The sequence below is a fragment of the Pristis pectinata genome, chromosome 3 (assembly GCF_009764475.1).
Source record: "Pristis pectinata isolate sPriPec2 chromosome 3, sPriPec2.1.pri, whole genome shotgun sequence".
NCBI lineage: Eukaryota > Metazoa > Chordata > Chondrichthyes > Rhinopristiformes > Pristidae > Pristis > Pristis pectinata.
The window spans coordinates 1,322,333-1,346,545 of record NC_067407.1 but is presented as its reverse complement, the minus strand read 5'-3'; the positions used below and the strand labels follow the sequence as shown (position 1 = coordinate 1,346,545).

Below are 24,213 nucleotides of genomic sequence, written 5' to 3'. Positions count from 1 at the left end.
GGGTGAAAGGGGAAAGGTTTAGGGGGAACATTAGGGGGAACTTCTTCACTCAGAGAGTGGTGGGAGTGTGGAACGAGCTGCCATCTGACGTAGTAAATGTGGGCTCACTCTTGAGTTTTAAGAATAAATTGGATAGATACATGGACGGGAGAGACCTGGAGGGTTATGGACTGGGGGCAGGTAAATGGGACTAGCGGAATAAAATTTCAGCACAGACTAGAAGGGCCGATTGGCCTGTTTTCTGTGCTGTAGTGTTCTATGGTTCTATGGTTCTATGGAAAGGAACGGGGGGAGCGGGAAAGGAACGGGGGAGTGGGAAGGAACGGGGGGAGTGGGAAGGAATGGGGGGAGCAGGTTACCTGAACTGGAAAATCCAATATTCGTACCATTAGGCTGTAGACTGCCCGGGGGGAACGAGGGGCTGTGGACTGCCCAGGGGGAACGAGGGGCTGTAGACTGCCCGGGGGGAACGAGGGGCTGTGGACTGCCCGGGGGGAGCGAGGGGCTGTGGACTGCCTGGGGGGAGCGAGGGGCTGTGGACTGCCCGGGGGGAGCGAGGGGCTGTAGACTGCCTGGGGGGAGCGAGAGGCTGTGGACTGCCCAGGGGGAACGAGGGGCTGTAGACTGCCCGGGGGGAGCGAGGGGCTGTGGACTGCCCGGGGGGAGCGAGGGGCTGTGGACTGCCCGGGGGAGTGAGGGGCTGTAGACTGCCCGGGGGGAGCGAGAGGCTGTGGACTGCCCGGGGGGAACGAGGGGCTGTAGACTGCCCGGGGGGAGCGAGAGGCTGTGGACTGCCCGGGGGGAGCGAGGGGCTGTGGACTGCCCAGGGGGAGCGAGGGGCTGTGGACTGCCCAGGGGGAACGAGGGGCTGTTCCTCCAGGTTGTTTTTAGCCTTGCCCTGGCAGTGGAGGAGGCCGAGGACAGACGGGTCGGTGTGGGAATGGGGAGGGGAGCTGAAATGGCGTGGAACCGAGAGCTCAGGGTGGCTGCTGTGGACAGAGGGCAGGTGCTCTACAAAATGGTCGCTCAGTCTGCACTGGTCTCACCGATGTAGAGGAGGCCACGTCGTGAGCACCGAGTTCAGTAGACTGGGCTGTGAAATGCCTGTGAGCTGGCTGACGTGCTCCCTTCCACAATGCCCAGGTCACCCAGTTAACAGCTAGCAACTGATAGGCAGCATGAGCACAGCCACCTCTCTGAACACCACGCACCCTGGCTTCACTCTGTGTGTCCAGTCACAGAGCTGAGGAGGGGTCACCGTTGTGCACACCACATCTGGTTTAGTCCTGAGCATACCTCGAGGGAGACTAGGGACTGTGTGTGGGTGAGGGGTAGAATCTGCAGGGAGTTGATGGGAATGTGGGGAGAATAAAATGGGATCGGTGTGGGGTTGGTGTCATGGGTGGGTGGAGCAGACGATGGGCTGAAGGGCCTGTGTCTGTGCCATGTGACCAGACGTACCCCTGGACCTGAGCTGACCGAGGTGTTGACACTGATTCTTCACCCAGAGGGCGGTGGGTGTGTGGAACGAGCTGCCAGAGGAAGTGGTTGAGGCAGGTACAATTACAGTGTTTAAGAGGTCCATGGACAGGAATGGTTCAGAGGGATACGGGCCAAATGCAGGCAAATGCGGCTGGCTTAGACAGACAACTTGACCAGCATGGACCAGTAGGGCTGAAGGGCCTGTCTCTGTGCTGTATGACTCTGGCCACATGCGGTCCTCATTTGTGAGCCGGAACAAGCTGCAGGACATTAAAGCTCTCCATGTGATGGACACCAGGAAACCCTCCTCTCACAGAGAGTGGGGGGGTGGGGGGGTGGATTCTGAAACTCCTTCCTCCCACAAAACAAAATAATTCGGGCTGAAGGTTAAAGCTGAGGCTGTGGTGTTGGTGATCCAGTGGTGCTCTGGGTGAGAACCTCTGCGCTTCCTGTTCCTCACCCTGGGCTCCGGGACCCTCCCATCTCCACACTGGGCGGGGGTGGTGGGGGGGAGACCAGGGCCAGCCGATCTGTCTCCATCAGTTGTTCCAATTGGGAATCCAGAAGGGATTCCACCAGGAGAGGAGAGGGGCTGTGGAGGGGTGGGGGTGGAGGGGAAGGGGAGAGAGGGGGTGGAGCATGCGGGTTGGATGGGGGCAGGTGTGAAACCAAAGCACTAGTACAGAGGAGAGGGGCCGAACTGCCTGCATACCCTGTAATGGTGGAAGGATGTAGAGGGGCTGACTGGCCTCACTGTGTGTGGGTGGAGGAGTGATGCTGCCTTTTGACCCTCAGCGCCTGTTACAACGGTAAAATGGAAGTGGCCAGCGAGCTGATCCGTCTCTCGGGGACAGAGAGCCTGACCAAGGAGAACATCTTCAGTGAAACCTCCTTCCACAGGTGGGTGTCCCTGGGCCGGAAGCTCCGGCTTCGCCGTCCCGAGTCCGGACACTTGAGGTTTCATCCTTGCCTGTCTTGTCTGCAGCTCCTGCACCTATGGGAAGAACATCGAGCTGGTGGAGTTTCTGATCAGCCAGAACGCCATGAGTATAAACCATCAGGGGCGGGACGGACACACCGGTGAGAGCACTCGCTGCGTCAGAGGCATCAGCACAGAGACAGGCCCTTTGGCCCACATGTCCATGCTGACCTTCCATTACCCATCTGCACCAACCCCGTTTACTGGGTCCGTACCTCCTCTGCCTTGGTGATTCAAGTGCTCGTCTGGATACTGGTTCAACGCTGTGAGAGTCTCTGCCTCCCCCACCCCTCAGGCAGTGCGTTCCAGATTCCAACCCTGCTCTTGGGGGAGATGTTTCTCGAAACCTCCCACTCCTCATCCTGGGCCTCTGCCCTCTGACTTTGGACACTTCTGTGTGCAGAAAAGTTCCAAATATCTCCCCTATCTATGCCCCTCCCAATTTTGTCCACCTCTGTCAGGTCCCCCTCAGTCCCCTCCACTCCAGGGAGAACAGACCCACCCTCTCCAGTCTCTCCTCATAACCCAAACCCTCCATCCAGGCACCACCCTGGGGAATATCCTCTGCACCCTCTGCAGTGCAGTCACCTCCTTCCTACAGGGTGCTGACCAGACCTGTACACAGTGCTGCAGCTGAGGCCTGACCAGTGTTTTACACAGTTGTACTCAGGCCTCCCTGTTCCTATATTCTACGCCCTGACTAATGAAGGCCAGCAGTCTGTGCATCTTCTTCATTGCCACCTTCAGGGATTCCTGGACCACACAAATCTCTCTGTTCCTCAGCACTCTGTAGGGCCCCGCCACTCATTGTATATGTCCTTCCTTACTAGTCCTTCAAAAAGAGATCGGACAGGGTGGGTTTATTCTCACTGGAACATCAGAGGCTGAGGGGTGACCTTGTAGAGGTTTATAAAATTATGGGGGGCATAGGTAGGGTAGATGGTCAAAGTCTTTTCCCAGGGTAGGGGAGTCCAGATCTAGAGGGAACAGGTTTAAGGTGAGAGGGGAGAGATTTAAAGTTGATCTGAGGGTAGGTTTTTCGATAGACCGGAGCTCCAGGGTGGTGATCTCAGGATTGCCACCCGCGCCACATGCCAGTGAGGCAAGAAATAGGTAGATCGTGCAGTTTAACACGTGGCCAAGGAGATGGTGCAGGAGGCAGGAGGGAGCGCTTCAGATTTTTGGATCATTGGCCTCTCTTCCAGGGCAGGTGGGATCTGTCGAACGGGACAGTTTGCACCTGAACTGGAGGGGGACCAGTATCCTTGTGGGAAGGTTTGTTCATGCTGCTTGTTGGGGGGGCGGTGGGGGGGGAGGTGGTGGTAGGGGGTGTTTAAACTAGAGTTGCAGGGGGTGGGAACCAGAGTGGCAGGGCGGCAAGTGCAGAGGCTGTGGGGAAAGTAGATGTTAAGACTGCAAACAGAGACAGAAATCAACTGGTTGATGAACATGGTGGGACTAATGTTCTGAGATGTGTCTATTTCAATGCGAGGGGTATTGTAGGTAAGGCAGATGAACTTAGAGAGTGGATCCGTCTGTGGAATTATGACGTTGTAGCCATTAGTGAGACGTGGCTGCAGGAGGGGCAGGACTGGCAGCTCAATGTTCCGGGGTTCTAACATGATAGGGGGGGATGTATTAAAGGGGGAGGGGTGGCGTTACTCCTCAGGGAAAATGTCACAGCAGTGCTCAGAGAGGACATACTGGAGGGCTCATCTACTGAGGCAATATGGGTGGAACTGAGGAATAAAAAGGGATGACCACGTTATTGGGTCTATATTGTAGACCTGCCAATAGTCAGTGAGATTTAGAGGAGCAAATTTGGAGAAAGATAGCAGGCAGTTGTAAGAAAAATGAGGTTGTGATTGTCGGTGATATTAACCTTCCACAGATTGACTGGGACTCCCGTTCTGCAAAGAGAGCTTTTGGCACATTGGTCTTCATAAATCAGGGCACTGAGTACAGGAGTTGGGATGTTGTGTTGAAGTTGTACAAGACATTGGTGAGGCCGAATTTAGAGTATTGTGTGCAGTTCTGGTCACCGACCTACAGGAAATGTATCAATGAGCTTGAAAGAGTGCAGAGAAAATTTACACGGATGTTGCCAGGACTTGAGGACCTGAGTTGTAGGAAAAGGTTGAATAGGTTAGGACTTTATTCCCTGGAGCGCAGGAGAATGAGGGGAGATCTTCTAGAGGTGTACCAAATTATGAGGGGTATAGATAGGGTGAATGCATGCAGGCTTTTTCCCCTCAGATTGGGTGAGACTAGAACTAGAGGCCATAGGTTTAGGGTGAAAGGTGAAATATTTAAGGGGAATCTGAGGGGGAACTTCTTCACTCAGAGGGTGGTGCAAGTGTGGAACGAGCTGCCAGCGGAAGTGGATATACAGTACAAGCATCTGGAATCCAATGGCTTGATTAGGGAAACCCAGCACGGCTTTGTGCGGGGCAAGTCGTGTCTTACTAACCTGGTTGAGTTTTTTGACAGGGTGATGAGAGAGATCAATGAAGGTAGAGCTGTGGATGTCATCTATATGGACTTCAGCAAGGCATTTGACAAGGTCCCACATAATCAGTTAATCAGGAAAGTTCAGATGCATGGGGTCAGTGGAGAATTGGCTGTGTGGATCCAGAACTGGCTTGCCTGTAGAAGACAAAGGGTGGTGGTTGAAGGGACTTATTCGGGCTGGAGGCCTGTGAGTAGTGGTGTTCCACAGGGATCTGTACTGGGACCTCTGCTGTTTGTGATGTACATAACTGACCTGGATGAGTATGTTGATGGATGGGTTAGTAAGTTTGCAGATGATACCAAGATTGGTGGAGTTGTGAATAGTGTAGAAGACTGGCGATGGGTACAGCGTGATATAGATCAGCTGCAGATGTGGGCAGAGAAATGGCAGATGGAGTTTAACCCGGATAAATGTGAGGGGTTGCACCTTGGTAGGACTAATGTCAAGAGGCCGTACACTCTTAAGGGCAAGACCCTTAACAGTGTTGAAGAGCAGAGAGACCTTGGGGTGCAAGTCCATGACTCATTGAAAGTGGCTACACAGGTGAACAGGGTGGTTAAGAAGGCTTATGAAATGCTTGCATTTATTAATCGGGGTACTGAGTACAGGAGTCAAGAAGTCATGATGCATTTCTATAGGACTCTGGTTAGGCTGCATTTGGAGTATTGCGTGCAATTCTGGTCACCTCACTACAGGAAGGATGTCGAGGTTTTAGAGAGGGTGCAGAGGAGGTTTACCAGGATGCTGCCTGGATTAGAGGGCATGTGCTATCAGGAGAGGCTGGACAAACTTGGGCTCTTTTCCCTGGAGCGGCGGAGGCTGAGGGGTGATCTGTTGGAAGTGTATAAAATTATGTGGGGCATAGATAGGGTGGACAAGCAATATCTTTTCCCCATTACTGAGCGATCCAATACCAGAGGACATGCATTTAAGGTGAGAGGGGGTAGGTTCAGAACAAACATGAGGGGTACGTTTTTTACTGAGAGAGTGGTGGATGCCTGGAATGTGTTGCCTGATAGGGTGGTGGAGGCAAATTCATTGGGGGCTTTGAAGAGGGGCTTGGATGGGCACATGAATGCGAGGCAAATGGAGGGAGATGGGCATTCTGTAGGTAGGAGGGATTAGCTATGTCGGCACAACATTGTGGGCCAAAGGGCCTGCTCTGTGCTGTACTGTTCTATGTTCTATATCAACATCCCCCTCGCTGATCTCACCGTCCTCCCCATCCTTCTCCGTGTTGTATTCCGATGTGAAGCACTGGTTCTGTACCCTGCCCACACCCTCTGGCTCCAGGCAGAAATCCCCTCCTGAGTGGTCCTTCCCTCTCCCCACTGACCCTCTTGTTCTTAATGTGTGTATAAAATGCCTTGGGATTCTCCTCAGTCCCACTGACCACGGACATTCCACGGCCCATTTAACCTCCTGATTCCCTGTGTAAGCTCTCTCCTGCTTCCTTTAGATTCCTCAAGGGCCCTGTCCGATTTCAGATTCCTGAATCTTACGTGTGCTTCCTTTTCCTCATGCTGTAGGATTTTTCTTAAACTTACCTGCCAGTGATATTTTGGTCGCTCTTTGCCCTCGGAATTTCTTTTCAAGCAGCCTTTACATTCTGTTCTCCGAAAGGGCCTGCCCTGTGTTTTGTTCCCTCTGCCTGTCACACCCAACCTTTCTCCTTACCCAACCGTTGATCAGCTTCGACATCCACAGTTCCCTGGACTCTGCTGTAACACACCGGGGACCCCCTTTCCCACAATCCCTTAAAACTCCATTTCTGCGTTCTGTTTAAACGCACGAGGATCACTGGAAACTTTAGTACACTGCGGTGTAACATGTTGAAACAGTGAATTGAGTGAGTTTGGGTGACATTCAGTAGACTGGAAAATCTGCAGAGCGTGCCGTATTATCGGAGTGTTACTGATGCCTGAGCTCTCGGTCCACGCCAGGGTTACACAGTGCCTGTTACCATGGTCACATTCGGCTCGTCCAATTCCTGCTGGACAGTGGAGCAGACATGAATCTGGTGGCCTCTGACCCCAGCCGCTCCAGTGGAGAGAAGGATGAACAAACGTGCCTGATGTGGGCATACGAGAAAGGTGAGGGAATCGGTGCGAGGAGAGCCAGTCCGTGACTGCAGAGGGCACTCCCTCTGGAGCCAGAACCTAACACCGGAACTTCAGAGACTTGGGCAGTCCCAATGCAGTACTGAGAGAGGGTCACACTGTGAGACGGGCGGTACTGAGGGAAGGTCGCACTGTGGGAGGGGCAGTACTGACACGCTGTGGCGATCTGTCTTGCCGGCGGGCAGTGAGTGGGGTCCCCGATGGAGGTCTCTCTAAGTGGGAGTCCGCCTGCTGTACATCGGGGACCTGGGGTGGAGGGTGCTGCACCGGGCGGTGCCGTGCAACCGTTTCCTGAGCCAGTTTACCGACATCCCGGCCGCCTGTTACTCCTGTAGCCAGGAGGAGACGGTGTACCACATGTACGCGGAGTGCGGAAGGTTGTAGCCCCTCTTTGTGTATCTGAAGGGGCTGCTGCTCAAGTTCTGGCTGCACTTCAGCCCGACGCTGTTGGTTTACGGGCACCCAGTTCGGCACAGGGCGGGGCGCGTGGAGGATCTTCTGGTGGGTCTCCTGCTGGGCCTGGCCAAGCTGGCCATCCACGGGACGCGGCAACGGGTGGCCGAGGGTTCCGGCCGGTCGGCCTGCTTGCCCGTCTTCTGCGCTTACGTGCACGCGCTGGTGTCTGGAGAGGGAGCATGCAGTCTTCCCGGGCACCCTGACTGAGTTCCGCGCTCGGTGGGCCCCTCAGGGGATCGCGTGTGTCGTGGACGGTACAAATGCGATTCTTATTTGAAGTGTCGCGTGTTGCGTTAACAGGTGTAGTGTTGCCTGTGTGTTTCGTTAGTATTAGTTTGCATTCTCTACCGTAGTTCTGTCGTTGCGTAGTTTCTTCTTTTCTGTATTAGATGTCGTGTATTGACACTGGTTGTCCTTTTTGTAGTGCTTTTAGCTAATAAACATTTATAGTAAAAAAAAGGGGCAGTACTGAGGGAGGGTAGTGTGGAACTTGCATGTTGTTTCACTATAAATGTTGCTCTGGATTGGGACGTTTCCCAGCTGATGTTGCTGTTTGGTCTCCAGGTCATGACGCCATTGTCACATTGCTGAAGCATTATAAGCGGCCACAGGATGAGTCTCCCTGCAACGAGTACTCCCAGCCCGGAGGAGGTGAGTGCAGGGGCCTTGCCTCCTGCACGGAAACACAGCTCGTCACATGGCACAGCTTCAGACTCACAGTTATAGTTTCAATTGTCATTGAACTTGGTCAGAAAAATGACCCACATTTGTACTGGTGTATCTTGTTCTGTCTCTCTGTCTCCCCTTTCTCCTCCTCTCTTTTCTCCCTCTCTACTTCTGTGTTTCTGTCTGGATGTCTCTCTCACTCAGTTTCTCTCTACCTCACTCTTACCCACTCCTGATCTCTCTCTGTTTCTGTCTCAATCTATCTCTTCTCTTTCTCTCTCTTTCTCTGCATACTTTTCTCTCTCCCGACTCCCGACCTCAGGTGCTGTCTGTGTGGAGTTTGCATGCAGGGATGAGGGGTAGAGTCTGGGGGGAGTTGACGGGAATGTGGGGAGAATGAAATGGGATCAGTGTAGGGTTGGTGTAAATGTGTGGTTGATGGTCGGCATGGACTCGATGGGCCTAGGGGCCTGTTTCCCTGCTGTATCTCTTTGTGACTCCCAGGAGAGATTAATTAATGAAGAGGGATCAGGGGAAAATTGTTGAATTAGGATTAAGATGGGGCAGGCAGGATGGAGTGAGGGTCTGGGAACAAAGCACAAAATCGCTAAGAGTAGCAGTGGGAACTAACGAGATCATCGATCAATGAAAGCATTGGGCTTGTTGGAACAGGATTGTAAACTGCGAAACATGTACCAGACTGTGTTCAACCACATCTGGCTGGTGCACAGTTCCAGTCACCACTCTGGAAGGTGTAGGGGGTGCAGTTACTGTTGTCCGGGATTGCAGTTACACCGACGGGGAGGCTGAGCCATTTCCCTTGGCAAGGGGGGGTGGAAGAGTGCCTGGACGGAGATTCGGAAGATTCTGAAAGGTTTTGGTGGGATAACCACGGGGAAAATTGTCCCAACTTGTGGGACGGAGGACTCAGGACAACTCCTCTCCTCAGACGACCTTATGTTTTGGGAATCTGGATGTTTATTGTCCACCCCTAACTGCCCCTGGAGACGGTGGGAGTGAGCCGCTTCTGTGAACCACTGCAGCCCTTCTGGTGAAGGAGCTGCCACGGTGCTGGTGGGGAGGGAGTTCCAGGGTTTACACCCAGCGACGGTGAACGAACGGCGACACATTTCCCAGTCAGGATGGGGTGTAGCTGGGAGGGAACTCCGGGGTGGTGACCCCTGTGCTTCTGCTGCCCTCAACCTTCCAGCTGGGAGAGGTGGTGGGTTTGGAAGATGCTGTCTGAGGGGTCTCGGTGAGTTGCTGCAGTGCCTCCTGTAGATGGTCCACACTGCTGCTACTGTGAGTGGGTGTGGATGGGGTGTCTATCAAGTGAGCTGCTGTGTCCTGGATGGTGTCGAGCTTCTTGAGAGCTGTTGAAGCTGCCCTCACCCAGGCACGTGCAGGGTGTTCCCTCACAATCCTGAACTGAGCCTTGTCGATGGGGGACAGGCTGTGGATAGTGAGGAGGGGAGTCGCTCACCGCAGGATTCCCAGCCTCTGACCTGCTCTTGTAGCCACAGTGTTCATGGCTGCTCCGGTTCAGTGTGTGGGCAGTGGGGAGAGTGATGGTGGGGGATTCAGTGGTGGTGATGCCATTGAACATCAGGAGCCGATAGGTGGATTGTCCCTGGTTGGGTATCGTCGTTGCCTGGCAACATGATGGAGGGTGTCCTCAGTGAGAAGTGAGGACTCTGTCTCCACAGGACAGTGCGGTCATTTCTACCACTGCTGTCATGGAAATGGCAGGGCCCTGGGGAGTGTTGTAGAACGGGGAAACCTGGGGGTACAGGGACACAGTTCCCTGAAAGTGGTGACATAGGTAGACAGGGTGGTGAAGAAGGCGTTTGGCACGCTGGCCTTCATCGGTCGGGGCACTGAGTACAGGAGATGGGACACCATGTTACAGCTGTACAAGTCGCTGGGGAGACCACACAGAGTACAGCGCACAGTTCTGGTTGCCCAGCTATAGGAAGGATGTCAATAAGCTGGAAAGGGTGTAGAACAGATTCACAAGGGTTCTCCCGGCACTGGAGGGCTTGAGTTGTACGGACAGGGGAGGGAGGAATGGAGGGGTCTATCCACAGGGGATTGAACTGGGACAGGAGGAGAGTCAGAAGGACCAGAGTTGGGCAGAGTGGCCTGCTTCAGTGTCTGTGCAGTCGGTGTAAAGCCAGCCTCCTCTCTCTTGCAGATGGCTCCTATGTGTCCGTTCCATCTCCACTCGGGAAAATCAAGAGCATGACGAAAGGTGAGTGCAGCGAGCTTTGTACACCATTGTCCTTCCTGTAACTCCATCGTACCTCCTCCACACTGCAGGCTCCCGTTCTCTGCTAGAGGTTCAGGCTTCTTGTTTCAGAGTCACCCGGCAAAGAAACAGGCCCTTCGGCCCATCGAGTCCGTGCCGACCATCTCCCACCCATTGACACCAACCCTACACTGATCCCATTTCATTCTCCCCACATTCCCATCAACTGCCCCCAGATTCTACCCCTCACCCACACACTGGGAACAATTTACAGCGGCCGATTAACTCACCGACCCGCATGTATTTGGGATAGAACAGTATAACACAGGAACAGGCCCTCAGCCGACAATGATGCCAATGTAAACTGTACATCTGTCTGCCGACAGTCCATAGCCCTTCATTCCCCACCTGTTCATGTGCCTGTCCAAATGACATTGCTATTATATCAGCCTCCACCCCCACCCCTGGCAGCACGTCCCAGGCACCCACCGCTCTCTGTGTAAAATAACTTGCCCCGCACATCTCCTTTAAACTTTCCCCCTTTCACCTTAAACCCACGCCCTCTAGTACTTTACATTTCCGCCCTGGGGAAAAGATACCTGCTGTCTATCTGTGCCTCTCATCATTTTATAAACCTCTATCAGGTCTCCCCTCAGCCTCTGACGCTCCGGAGAAAAACAATCCAAGTTTGTCCAACCTCTCCTTGTAGCTCATGCCCTCTAATCCAGGCAGTATCCTGATGAACCTCTTCTGCATCCTCTCCACAGCCCCCACACCCTTCCTGTAACGGGGCGACCAGAACTGCACACAATACTCCAAATGTGGCTGGACCAAAGTTTTATACAGCTGCAACGTGACTTCCCGACTTTTGTACTCAACATCCCGACTGATGAAGACAAGCATGCCGTACACCTTTGTTACCACCCTGTCTACTTGTGTTGCCATTTTCAGGGAGCTATGGACTTGCACCCCAAGATCCCTCTGTACATCAATGCTCCCAAGGGTTCTGCCATTAACTGTGTACTTTCCCATTACATTTGACCTCCCAAAGTGCAGCACCTCACACTTGTCTGCATTAAACTCCATCTGTCGTTTCTCTGTCCATATCTGCAAGTAGTCCGTATCCCGCTGGATCCTTTCACAACCTTCCTCACTCTCCACAGTTCCACCAATTTCTGTGTCATCTGCAAACATATATTTTCATCCCAATCATTTACACATATCCCAAACAACAGGGGTCCCAGCACCATTCCCTGTGGAACACCACTGGTCACAGACCTCCTGCCAGAACACCCGTCACCACCACCCTCTGTCTTCTGTGGGCAAGTCAATTCTGAATCCTATTTACCGAGTCACCATAGATCCCCGTGTGCCTCAACCTTCTGGATCAACCCACCATGAGGGACCTTGTCAAACGCGTGGACAAGACCCACTGTGCTGCCCTCACCCATCATCTTTGTCACCTCCTCATGAAACATTACATTTGTAAGCCATGACCTCCCCAGCACAAAGCATGATGATCCCTAATAACTCCATGTGTTTCTAAATGCAAGTAGATCCTGTCCCTAAGAATCTTCTCCAATGATTCCCCTACCACTGACGTAAGGCTCACCCGCCTATCATTTCCTGGTTTGTCCCTACCGCCTTTCTTAAACAAAGAACAACATCGGCCACTCTCCAGTTGTCTGTGGCTGAAGAGGACACAAAGATCCCTGTCAAGGCTCCAGCAATCTCCTCTCTTACCTCCCTCCATAACCTGAGATGGATCCCTTCAGGCCCCAGGGATTTATCCACCTTAATGTTCTTCAAGAGCCCCAACACCTCCTCCTTTAGGTATCAACATGCCCCTCGCTGATCTCACCGTCCTCCCCATTCTTCTCCATGGTGAATTCCGATGCGAAGCACTGGTTCCGTATCCCGCCCACACCCTCTGGCTCCAGGCAGAAATCCCCTCCTGTGTCCTGGAGTGGTCCTCCCCTCTCCCCACTGACCCTCTTGTTTTTAATGTATGTATAAAATGCCTTGGGATTCTCCTCAGTCCCACTGACCACGGACATTCCACGGCCCATTTAACCTCCTGATTCCCTGTGTAAGCTCTCTCCTGCTTCCTTTAGATTCCTCAAGGGCCCTGTCCGATTTCAGATTCCTTGTTCATTTTCACTAAATTTCCAACATCTCTCGACATCCAGGGTTCCCAAACCTTGCCATCCTCGTCTTTTTTCCTCACAGGAACATGTTGGTTCTGAATTCTGACCAGCCGGCCTTTGAACAACTCCCACGTCAGAGGTGGACTTACCCAATAACAGCTGCTCCCAATCTACTCTCCCCAGCCCTGCCTAATACGTTCTCATTAGCCTTTCCCTAGTTCAGTACCTTCCCCGATGACCACCCTTGTCCTGAACTATCTGAAAACCTACAGAGACACCAGAGACCGCAGATGCTGGAATCTGGAGCAACAAACTATCTGCTGGAGGAACTCAGCGGGTCGAGCAGCGTCCGTGGGGGGAGAGGATCTGTCGATGTTTCAGGTTGAGCCCCTGCGTCAGGACTGAGTTCCTCCAGCAGATTGTTTGTTGAAAACTGATGGAGCTATGATTGTTGTTCCCAAATGTGCTCCCACTGAAACCCCGACTACCTGGTCAGGCTCTTATTTCCGAACGCAAGGTCTGGTACGGCTCCTGCCCTGGCTGAGTGTGGGGAGAAACCCACGCGGTCACAGGGAGAACGTGCAAACTCCACACAGACAGCACCGGAGGTCGGGATCGAACCCAGATCTCTGGAGCTGTGAGGTGGCGGCTCTGCCCGCTGCGCCACTGATTTACGCTGCGTCATTGCCAGCTGCAGAAACGCACTCTGTTGAGGTTGAGTGGTGACCACAATCTTCTCCTCTTGCCTCTGCGACAGAGAAAGCTGACATCCTGCTCCTGCGAGCCAGCCTCCCTTCTCACTTCCACCTGCAGTTGTCCGACATCGAGTTCCACGAAATCATCGGATCAGGTCAGGAACACCATCAGCTGTGGGGCGTGGGGGGTGGGGTGGCTTCTGTGGGAGGGGCACACGGGCAGGTGACACTGAGCAGCCTTCTCCTCTCCATCCCCCAGGTTCCTTCGGCAAGGTTTACAAAGGAAGGTGCCGGAATAAGATCGTTGCCATTAAAAGGTGAGATCCCACCTGGACGTTGTGGGTCACCGGTCTACACCGACCACTAATGCATGGGATCAATAAGTAGTTGGTTAGTCATTGATGGGGGGGTTAAAGTAACTGGAGAGATAGCATCTGTTGCCCATCACTAATTGCCCCAGAGGAGGTCGGGGCAAACTGCCCTCCTGAACCCTGTGTATGAATGAGACAAAGGTCGCTCAATGTCTCAGCACCACATTGTGGTCAGCAGGAACTTTCTACCCCGAGGGGTCGAGGAGGGAACGCAAGGAAACAGGAGCAGGAAGAGGCCACTCGGCCCCTCAGTCCTGTCCCACCATTCAATGTGACCACGGCTGATCTGCCCCAGGCCTCATCTCCTCTTCTGTGCCAGTTCCCCATCGCCCTCAGTTCCCTGATCTTTCAAACATTTACCTCCCTCCTCTTTAAACCCCCCAGTGATCCAGTCTCCACACCCTCTGGGGCAGGGAATCCCACAGATTCCCCTCCCTCTGTGAGAAGTCCCTACACACCTCAGTTTTAAATGTCCGTCCCCTAATCCTGTAACTGTGTCCCCTCGTTCCAGACTCTCCCACTGGTGGAAACATCTCCACATCTCCCCTGTCCTGTCCCCTCATTCTTCCAAACTCCAAAGAGCACTGAGTTGGGATTGGGATGAAACTCTTTGGCCTCTCTGGACTGGAGTTATCAGGAGAGACTGGACAGGCCGGGACTGTTTCCCTGGAGTGAAGGAGGCTGAGGGGTGACCTTAGAGAGGTTTATAACATCATGAGGGGCTTGGATAAGGTGGGTGGTCACAGTCTGTTCCAGGGTTGGGGAGTCTAAACCTAGAGGGCACAGGTTAAGGGTGAGAGGGGAAATTTAAAGGGGACCTGAGGGGCAACTTTTTCACACAGAGGGTGGTGAGTGTGTGGAACGAGCTGCCAGAGGAAGGGGTAGAGGTGGGTACAGTTACAATGTTTAAAAATAACATTTGGACAGGTCCATGGATGGGAAAGGTTTAGAGGGATAGGGGCCAAACACAGGCACATGGGACTAGCTCAGGAAGGAATCTTGGTCGGCATGGACCAGTTGGACCGAAGGGCCTGTCAGAGTGCTGTATAACTCTGTGACTCTGGAATAACCATGCAGTAACAGAGGGGCAGAGTGGTGACAGAAAACAAAGTGTATCGATGAGGGCAGGGCAGTAGATGTGATTTACATGGACTTCAGTGAGGCCTTTGACAAGGTCCCACGTGGAGTCTGGTCCGAAAGGTCAGGGCCCATGGGATCCAGGGCAAGTTGGTGAATTGGATTGAAACTTGGCTTGGTGAGTGGAGACAGAAGGTGATGCTAGAGGCCAGCTTTTGTGACTGGATGCCTGTGACTAGTGGTGTCCCACAAGGATCGGTGCTGGGACCCTTGCTGTATGTGAATGAGTTGGGTGTGGATGTGGGAGGCAGGGTCAGTAAGATTTATGGATTTATTGACAGTGGGGAGGGTGGTCTGAAGCTACAGGGTGATCTCAATGTGTTGGTGAAATGGGCTGAGAAATGTCAGATGGAGTTTAATGCAGATAAATGGGACGTGATGAATTTTGGGAGCACAACTGAGGCTGGGACACACACCTTTGTGTGCAAGTCCAAAGGTCCTTGAAGGTGGCAGCACAGGTAGATAATGTAGTTAATAAAGCACTCAGGATACTGGCCGTCATTGGTCGGGGCATTGAACACGAGAGCAGGGAGGTTATGCTCCAAATTTACAAACCATTGGTCAGCCCTCAGCTGGAGTTGTGCGTGCATTTCTGGTGAGCACACTACAGGAAGGATGTGACAGTACTGGAGATGGTGCAGAGGAGGTTCCCCAGGGTGTTGCCTGGGATGGAGTGTTCCAGTACTGAGGAGAGACTGGGTCCGTTCTCCCTGGGGCAGAGGGGGGTACAGCGGTGACATGACTGAGGTACATAAAGTGATGAGGGGGTAGATAGGGCAGACTGCAGGAAACTTTCCTCCATATCAGAGGGAGGTAAAACTAGAGGACATGGATTTAGGGTGAGGGAGCAGAGAGTTAGAGGGGGTCTGAGGGGACTTCCTTCACCCAGAGAGCGCTGAGTACCTGGAACACTGTCGGAGAGAGTGGGGGAAGCTGGGTCACTGACAGCATTAAAAGGTGGAGACACAGGAGACTGCCGATGCTGGAATCTGGAGGAACTCAGCGGGTTGAGCAGCATCTGTGGAATAAGGAGAGGAATAGTTGGATCACCCAGGCACAGGCTCGGGGCTGAGAGATGGGATTAATATGTATGGGTCTTACTGGTTGGTGTGGACGTGGTGGGCAGACTGGTCCATTCCATGCTGTATGGAGAGACTAAAGGAGCTAGGGCTTTACTCATTGGAGAGAAGGAGGATGAGGGGAGACATGATAGAGGTATACAAAATATTAAGAGGAATAGATAGAGTGGACAGCCAGCGCCTCTTTCCCAGGGCACCAATGCTCAATACAAGAGGTCATGGCTTTAAGGTAATGGGTGGGAAGTTCAAGGGAGACGTCAGAGGGAGGTCTTTCACCCAGAGAGTGGTTGGTGCCTGGAATGCGCTGCCTGGGGTGGTGGTGGACGCTGATACATTGGACAAGTTCAAGAGATTGTTAGCTAAGCATATGGAGGAATTTAAGATAGAGGGATATGTGGGAGGAAGGGGTTAGATAGTCTTAGGTGTGGTTTGAAGGTCGGCACAACATGGTGGGCCGAAGGCCCCGTATTGTGCTGTATTGTTCTATGGTTCTATGGTTCTTCTATGATTCCATGGCTGCAAGAACCCCCCTACACTGCAATGTTTCAAAACATTGGCTCCTCCCACGTCCCAAAGACGTGTGGGACGGTGGGTTAATTGGCTGCTGTAAATTGCCCCCAGTGTGTGGGTGGGGGGTAGAATCTGGGGGGAGTTGATGGGAATGTGGGGAGAATAAAATGGGATCAGTGTAGGGTTGGTGTCAATGGGTGGGTGATGGTCGGCATGGACTCGATGGGCCGAAGGGCCTGTTTCCGTGCTGGGTGGCTCTGTGACCTGGTACTGCACCTTTCTTCCTCCCAGGTATCGGGCGAACACCTTTTGCTCCAAGTCTGACGTGGACATGTTCTGTCGCGAGGTCTCCATCCTGTGCCGCCTGAACCACCCCTGTGTGATCCAGTTCGTCGGAGCCTGCCTCAACGACCCCAGTCAGTTCGCCATCGTCACCCAGTACATCTCCGGGGGATCCTTGTTCTCCCTCCTGCATGAACAAAAGAGGTACGCTCTCTCTGTGCTAACCTTCACTGGCTTTGTCTTTGTGGAGTTTAGCAGCAGGAGGCCATTCAGCCCATAATGCCTGTGCATGCCCTGTGAAAGAGTCTTCAGTCTGTCCCTCCTCCTGCCCCATCTCCAGGCTGTGGGTAAGGTTTAAACACAATAGTGAATATTCGAGTGTATGTGTGAGTGTGTATATGTGGGCTGTGTGTGTGTGCGAGTGTGCATGCGAGGCTCTGTGTGTGTGTGTGTGTGTGTGTGTGTGTGTGTGTGTGTGTGTGTGTGTGTGTGGGTGTGTGTGGTGGTTCTGGTGAGGAGTACTTCAGTAAATCAAAGTGAAAGGGTGAACCAATAGTCCCGGGTGGTGAAATGGGCGAGGGACAGTCAAAGAGTGCATCCGGGCAACTGTAACAGAGGCAGGAGACTGCAGACGCTGGAATCTGGAGCAACACACAATCTGCTGGAGGAACTCACGGGTCGAGCAGTGTCGGTGGGGGGAGAGGACTTGTCCACGTTTAGGGCTGAATCCCTGCCTCGGGACTGTAATGGAGGACTGGGTGACGTTTAGAGAGACATTAAGGACAATGTTGGTGGGTTGCTGCAGGGGGAAAGGAAGTAACACAACGCCTGGGCTCCTTGGATGACAAGGGAGAGAGCTGAGATGTGGAAGGAGGGAGGAAGGTTCAGGAGGCTTGGCACGGGAAGAACTTCAGTGACAACTGGGCCGAGTGTTGTAGCTGAGAGACCAGGCGCGGGGAGAACACAACGAACAAAGGGATGAAAGAGAAAGGTCGTGAATGTAGACGAGATTCTGAAGGGAGGGGAAAGGGAGGGGCTTCCTCAGTGTTAAACATTTGTCTGCTGACATTGGGACCCCTCCCTGTTGGAATTTTTATTTCACCTGTTCCATTTTCATTTTGTTTCATCCATCCACAGAATCATCGACCTTCAGTCCAAGCTGATCATCGCAATCGATGTGGCCAAAGGAATGGAGTATCTTCACAACCTGACTCAACCCATCATCCACCGAGACCTCAACAGGTACGTGCACCCACACCCCTGGGAGCGGAGGAGGTCGCAAGGGCCAAGGGGGTGGTGCAGGGAGGGACTCCCACCACATCCAGCAGATATCGAGACCAGCACTTGAATCACCAAGGCAGAGAAGGCTACGGGCCAAGTACTGGTCAATGGGATTGGTGTAGATGGGTACTGGATGGCTGGCACGGACATTGATGGGCCAAAGGGCCTGCCTCTGTGCTCTGTGACTCTGTGACTCCACTGTGCTAATGGTTAAATCAAGTTTAGAGCGAACATCTCGAGTCAGCAGCTCTACCACCTGTCTCATCCAAACATGATAAAAAAAGTCAAAGTCGAGTTTATTGTCATGTGTATAATATGACAAATGAGGCAGTGCCTCAAGGAGGGAGAATCCATCATTAAGGACCCTCACCCTCTTCTCGTCGCTACCATTGGGGAGGAGCTACAGGAGCCTGAAGACCCACACTCAACGATTCAGGAACAGCTTCTTCCCCTCTGCCATCAGATCTCTGCACGGTCCATGAACACGACCTCGTTATTCCTCTTTTGCCTATTTATTTTTGTAACTTACAGTAATTTTTATATCTTTATATCTTGCACTGTGCTGCTGCCTCAGAATAACAAACTTCACAACATATGTCAGTGATAGTAAACCTGATTCTGATTCTGAAGTCCGTGTGTGCACACAGCAGCATCACAGGCACAGAGCATCAGATAAGCAGCATTCACAAGAAAAACATAAATTAAACTTAAATTATACACAATTTTTACAAGAAAGAACACAATTAGAACAAAAAAATGTCCATTTTAGTGCAAAGTGATCAAAATGGTAATAGTGTTGCAGTTGTGCAGGTTGGTTCAAGAACCGAATGGTTGAAGGGAAGTAGCTGTTCCTGAACCTGGTGGTGTGGGACTTCAGGCTTCTGTACCTCCTGTCTGATGGGAGCTGTGAGAAGATGGCACGGCCCGGATGGTGGGGATCTTTGATGATGGATGTTGCCTTCCTGTAGATACTCCTGATGGTGGGGAGGGATGTGCCCGTGATGTATTGGGCAGAGTCCACTCCTCTCTGCAGCTTCTTACATTCCTGCGCATTCGAATTGCCGTCCCAGACCATGATGCAACCAGTCAGATACTTTCAACAGCGCATCTGTATAAGTTGGAGTATTAGAGTGTTCGGTGAGAAGCCAAACCTCCTTCACCTCCTGAGAAAATAGACACTGGTGCACTTTCCTTGTGATTGCATCTATGTGCTGGGCCCAGGACAGGTCACCCGATGCGTTAATGCCCAGGGATTTAAAGCTGCTGACCCTCCCCACTGCTGATTCCCCAGTGTAGACCGGTGCACGCTCACCCTCCTTCCCCTTCCTGAGTCAACAGTCAGCTCTTCAGTTCTGCTGACGTTGAGTGAGAGGTTGAGAGGATACCTTTAACTAAGGAGGTGTAACTACAGTAAAACTCCAACGTACAACATCCTCTTGACTTTGGAGACAAGAGGCTGCAGATGTTTGAATCTGTTGGAGGGACCCAGTGGGTCAGGAACATCCCTCGGCCTCCACAGATGCTGCTCAACCTGCTGGGTTCTTCTGGCAGTTTGGTTTCTGCTCCATGGCTTTGATGGTGCCAGGCAAGCAACTTTCCAGATCATTGGATGTTTTCCGATACAAATATCCCAACACATTTTTAATTCACTATTTCTAATGGCTAGACAGTATTATAGTATCTCTGCCTGTGAACCTGGTAATGTTAGAGGGAGCATGGGACCAGGGCACAAATGAGTTTAAAGGGCGGGGGGGGGGGGGTGTATTCACAAGGAAAATGGACTTTGCAGTTGGAGAACGCCGTGAAGGGGCAGGTGAAAGTCTACTGTAAATCTCCACAAATGGAAGAAGTACTCGGTGCCTTAGCAGGCTTAAAGGTGGATAATTCCCAAGACAGATTGGGATTTATCCTGGGCTTTCGTGGGGGGTGAGGGAGGAGATTGCTGGGGCTCTGGCAGAGGTATTTAAATCTTCAATGGACGTATGAGGTACCAGGTGACTAGAGGACAGCAAATGTGCCCCCTTCTCCTCTGTTCAAGAAAAGCAGCAAAGCCCAGCAATTACAGAGCCGTGAGCCTAACGTCAGTGGGAGGGAAGTTAATGGAGAAAATTCTGAGGGACAGGATTAATGGACACAGGGTGGGGACTATTCATAGATAGTCAGCATGGTCTTGTCAAGGTCAGATCCTGCCTGACCAATTTGATTGAATTCTTGGAAGAGGTAACAAAGTGTATCGATGAGGGCAGGGCAGAGGATGTGATTTCCAGGGACTTTAGTAAAACCTTTGACAAGGTCCCACATGGGTGACTGATTGAAAAGGTTCAGGCCCTACCTTGTCACAATCTACCTTGTTGTGACCTTGCACCTTATTACACTGCACTTTCTCTGTAGCTGTGACACTTTACTCTGTACTGTTGTTGTTTTTACCTGTACTACATCAATGCACTCTGTACTAACTCAATGTAACTGCACTGTGTAATGAATTGACCTGTACGATCAGTATGTAAGACAAGTCTTTCACTGTACCTCAGTACAAGTGACAATAATAAACCAATACCAATACCATGGGATCCAAGAAAAGATGGCAAACTGGATGCAAAATTAGCTCGGCAATAATTGATGGTAGAGGTTATTTTGGTGATTGGATGCCTGTGACCGGTGGTGTCCCATAGGGATCAGTGCTAGGACCCCTGCTGTGAATGACTCAGGTGTGGGTGTAGGAGGCAGGGTCAGTGGGTTCACAGATCGGTGGGGTTGTTGACAGTGGGGAGGGTGGTCTGAGGCTACAGGGTGATCTCGATGTGTTGGTGAGATGGGCTGAGAAATGGCAAATGGAGTTCAACCCGGCCAAATGTGAGGTGATGCCATTTTTGAGAGTACTGTTGAGGCTAGGACACACCATGAATGGTGGGGTCTTAGTGAGTATGGAGGAACAGAGGCACCTTGGAGTACAAGTCCATAGATCCCTGAAGGTGGAAGCACATCTAGATATTGTGGTAAGGAAGTCGTATCAGACACTGGACTTCATGAATACAGAAGTATTCTGGCTGTTTGGATTCAGGATTGGCTTGGCCACAGAAGACCGAGGGTAGTGGTCGATGGGACTTATTCTGGCTGGAGGTCTGTGACCAGTGGTGTTCTGTAGGGATCCGTACTGGGACCTCTGCCGTTAGTGATATAGGGAAGTGACCTGGATGAAAACACAGATGGGTGGGCTAGTAAGCTTGCAGGTGATATGAAGATTGGTGGTGTTGTGGATAGTGTAGGAGACTGCCAAAGGATACAGCGGGATATAGAACAGTCGCAGATATAGGCAGAGAAATGGCAGGTGGAGTTTATACCAGCCAAATGTGTTGCACCTTGGGAGATCAAATGTAAAGGGACAGGACAGTTAATGGCAGGACCCTCAACAGTGTTGATGAGCAGAGGGATCTTGGGGTCCAAGTTCATAGCTCCCTGAAAGTGGCTCCACAGGTTGATAGGGAGGTAAAGACGGCGTATGAATTGATTTCAAGAGCCTGGAAGTTATGCTCAGCTTTATAAAACTCCAGTTGGGCTGCATCTGGAGTATTGCATTCAGTTCTGGTCGCCCCATTATAGGAAGGATGTGGAGGCTTTGGAGAAGCTCACCAGGACGCTGCCTGGATTAGAGGGCATGTACTATGAGGAGAGGTTGGACAAACTTGGATTGTTCTCTCTGGAGCAGCAGAGGCTGAGGGGAGACTTGATAGAGGTTTACAAGATTATGAGAAGCATAGATAGAGTAGACAGCCAGTATCTTTTCCCCAGGGTCAAAATGTCTAATACTAGAGGGCAGGCGTTTAAGGTGAGAGGGAGAAAGTTCAAAGGAGGTGGGCGGGGCAAGATTTTCTTTAAGAAACACAGAGAGTGGTGGGTGCCTGGAACGTGCTGCCAGGGGTGGGGGTGGAGGCAGATACGATAGGGTTGTTTAAGAGGCTCTTAGCCAGGCACATGGATGTGCAGAGATTGGAGGGCTATGGACATTGTGTAGGCAGAAGGGATTCGTTTAGTTGGGCACTTGATTCCTAATTTATTTAGTTTGGCACAACATTGTGGGCCGAAGGGCCTGCTCCCGTGCCGTACTGTTCCATGTTCTATATAAGCAGGGAGGTTATGCTCCAACTTGATAAAACCTTGGTCAGACCTCAGCTGGAGCACTGCCTGCAGTTCTGGTCACCAGGTAGGAGACGGTGCAGGAGAGATTCACCAGGGTATTGCCTGGGATGGAGCGTTTCAGTTATGAGGAGAGACTGGGTCTGTTCTCCCTGGAGTGGAGAGGGTTAAGAGGGACATGACTGAGGTATGTAAAGCTACAAGAGATATAGATAGAGGAGACTGCAGGAATTTTCCCCCCATATCAGAGGTAGATAATCCCTGAGGACACAGATTTAGGGCAAGGGAGAAAGAGATTTAGAGGGGATCTGAGGGGCACCTTCTTCACCCAGAGGGTGGTGAGTACCTGGAACACACTGCCTGAGAGAGTGGGGGAAGCTGGGTTACTGGCTGCTGTTAGGTGTCTAGATGAGCACTTGAATTACTTAGGCAGAGTGGACCAAGTGCTCAAGATGAGATGACTGTGGAAGGGTGCCCACTGGTCAGTGTGGACAGGTTGTGTTGGATGGCCTGTTCCCACATTCTACATTCTTTGACTCTATGAGAGTTGGAATGTCATGTTGAAGCTGTACAAAACATTGGCTAGACCACATTTAGAATATTGTGCCCAGTTCTGGTCACCACACTACAGGAAGGATGTGGTAGCACTGGAGAATGTGCAGGAGAGATTCACCGGGACATTGCCTGGAATGGAAGGCTGGAGTTACAAGGAGAGATCGGACAGGCTGGATTCATTCTCACTGGAATGTCGGAGGCTGAGAGGTGACCATGTAGAGGTTTATAAAATTATGAGCATAGCTAGGGTAGGCAGGAATCTTTGTCCCAGGACATGCGAGTCTAGAACTTGGGGGCACAGGTTTAAGGTGGAAGGGGAGCCATTTAAAGGAGACCTGAGAGGCAAGTTTTTCCACAGAGGGAGGCAGTTATCAGGAACGAGCTGCCAGAGGACGTGGTGGAGGCAGATGCAGTTACAACATTTATTGGTATTGGAATTGGTTTATTATTGTCACTTGTACCGAGGTCCAGTGAAAAACTTGTCTTGCATACCGATCGTACAGGTCATTTCATTACACAGTGCATTGAGGTAGTACAGGGTAAAATCAAAAACAGAATGCAGAGTAAAGTGTCACAGCTACAGAGAAGTGCAGTGCAGGTAGACAATAAGGTTCAAGGTCACAACGAGGTAGATTGTGAGGTGAAGAGTCCATCTTATTGTATAAGGGAACTGTTCAATAGTTCTATCACCGAAGCTGTCCTTGAGCCTGGGGGTACGTGCCCTCAGGCTCCTGTATCTTCTACCTGATGGAAGAGGAGAGAAGAGAGAATGTCCCGGGTGGGTGGGGTCTTGGATTATGCTGGCTGCTTCACCAAGACAACGAGAGGTAAAGACAGAGTCCATGGAGGGGAGGCTGGTTTCCATGATGTGCTGGGCTGTGTCCACAACTTTCTGCAGTTTCTTGTGGTCCTGGGCAGAGCAGTTGCTGTACCAAGCCGTGATACATCCAGATAGGATGCTTTCTATGATGCATCGATAAAAATTGGAGTGTCAAAGGGGACATGCCAAATTTCTTTAGCCTCCTGAGGAAGTAGAGGTGCTGGTGAGCTTTCTTGGCCATAGCATCTATGTGGTTGGATCAGGACAGGCTATTGGTGATGTTCACTCCTAGGAACTTGAAGCTCTCAACCTCAGCACCACTGATGTAGACAGGAGCATGTGCACCACCCCCATTCCTGAAGTTTTGCTGACATTAAGGGAAAGGTTGTTGTCATGACACCATGTCACCAAGCTCTCCATCTCCTTCCTCTACACTGACTTGGGCAAGTATGTGGATGGAAAGGGGCAGAGGGACATGGGGCTAATGCAGACAGAAGGGACGAGTGTAGATGGGCACGGATGTGGTGGGTCATAAGGCCCGTTCCTGTGCTGTACAATGCTGTGGTTCTGGGAGTTGTCAGGGAAGGACTGGGTACAATAATTAACGTGGTGAATGATCGAGCTTTTCTCTCCTCTCTCCTGAAGCCACAACATCCTGCTTTACGAAGACGGCCACGCAGTGGTTGCTGATTTTGGAGGTTCGGACCTGGTGAACGTGAGATCTTGGCTGATGTGTGCT

General features: G+C 51.9%; 1 protein-coding gene across 1 annotated transcript in view; it reads left to right on the top strand.

Moving 5' to 3' along the window:
- tnni3k (TNNI3 interacting kinase) overlaps positions 1 to 24,213 on the top strand; it is a 175,960-nt gene that overhangs the window by 34,320 nt on the left and 117,427 nt on the right. Inside the window, exons 9-18 of the mRNA XM_052011797.1 lie at positions 2,278 to 2,382; positions 2,468 to 2,562; positions 6,917 to 7,066; positions 8,114 to 8,200; positions 10,410 to 10,466; positions 13,368 to 13,460; positions 13,565 to 13,622; positions 16,694 to 16,888; positions 17,822 to 17,926; positions 24,120 to 24,172. Of these exons, the coding sequence (XP_051867757.1) occupies positions 2,278 to 2,382; positions 2,468 to 2,562; positions 6,917 to 7,066; positions 8,114 to 8,200; positions 10,410 to 10,466; positions 13,368 to 13,460; positions 13,565 to 13,622; positions 16,694 to 16,888; positions 17,822 to 17,926; positions 24,120 to 24,172 (998 nt within the window). The remainder of the gene's footprint in view (positions 1 to 2,277; positions 2,383 to 2,467; positions 2,563 to 6,916; positions 7,067 to 8,113; positions 8,201 to 10,409; positions 10,467 to 13,367; positions 13,461 to 13,564; positions 13,623 to 16,693; positions 16,889 to 17,821; positions 17,927 to 24,119; positions 24,173 to 24,213) is intronic.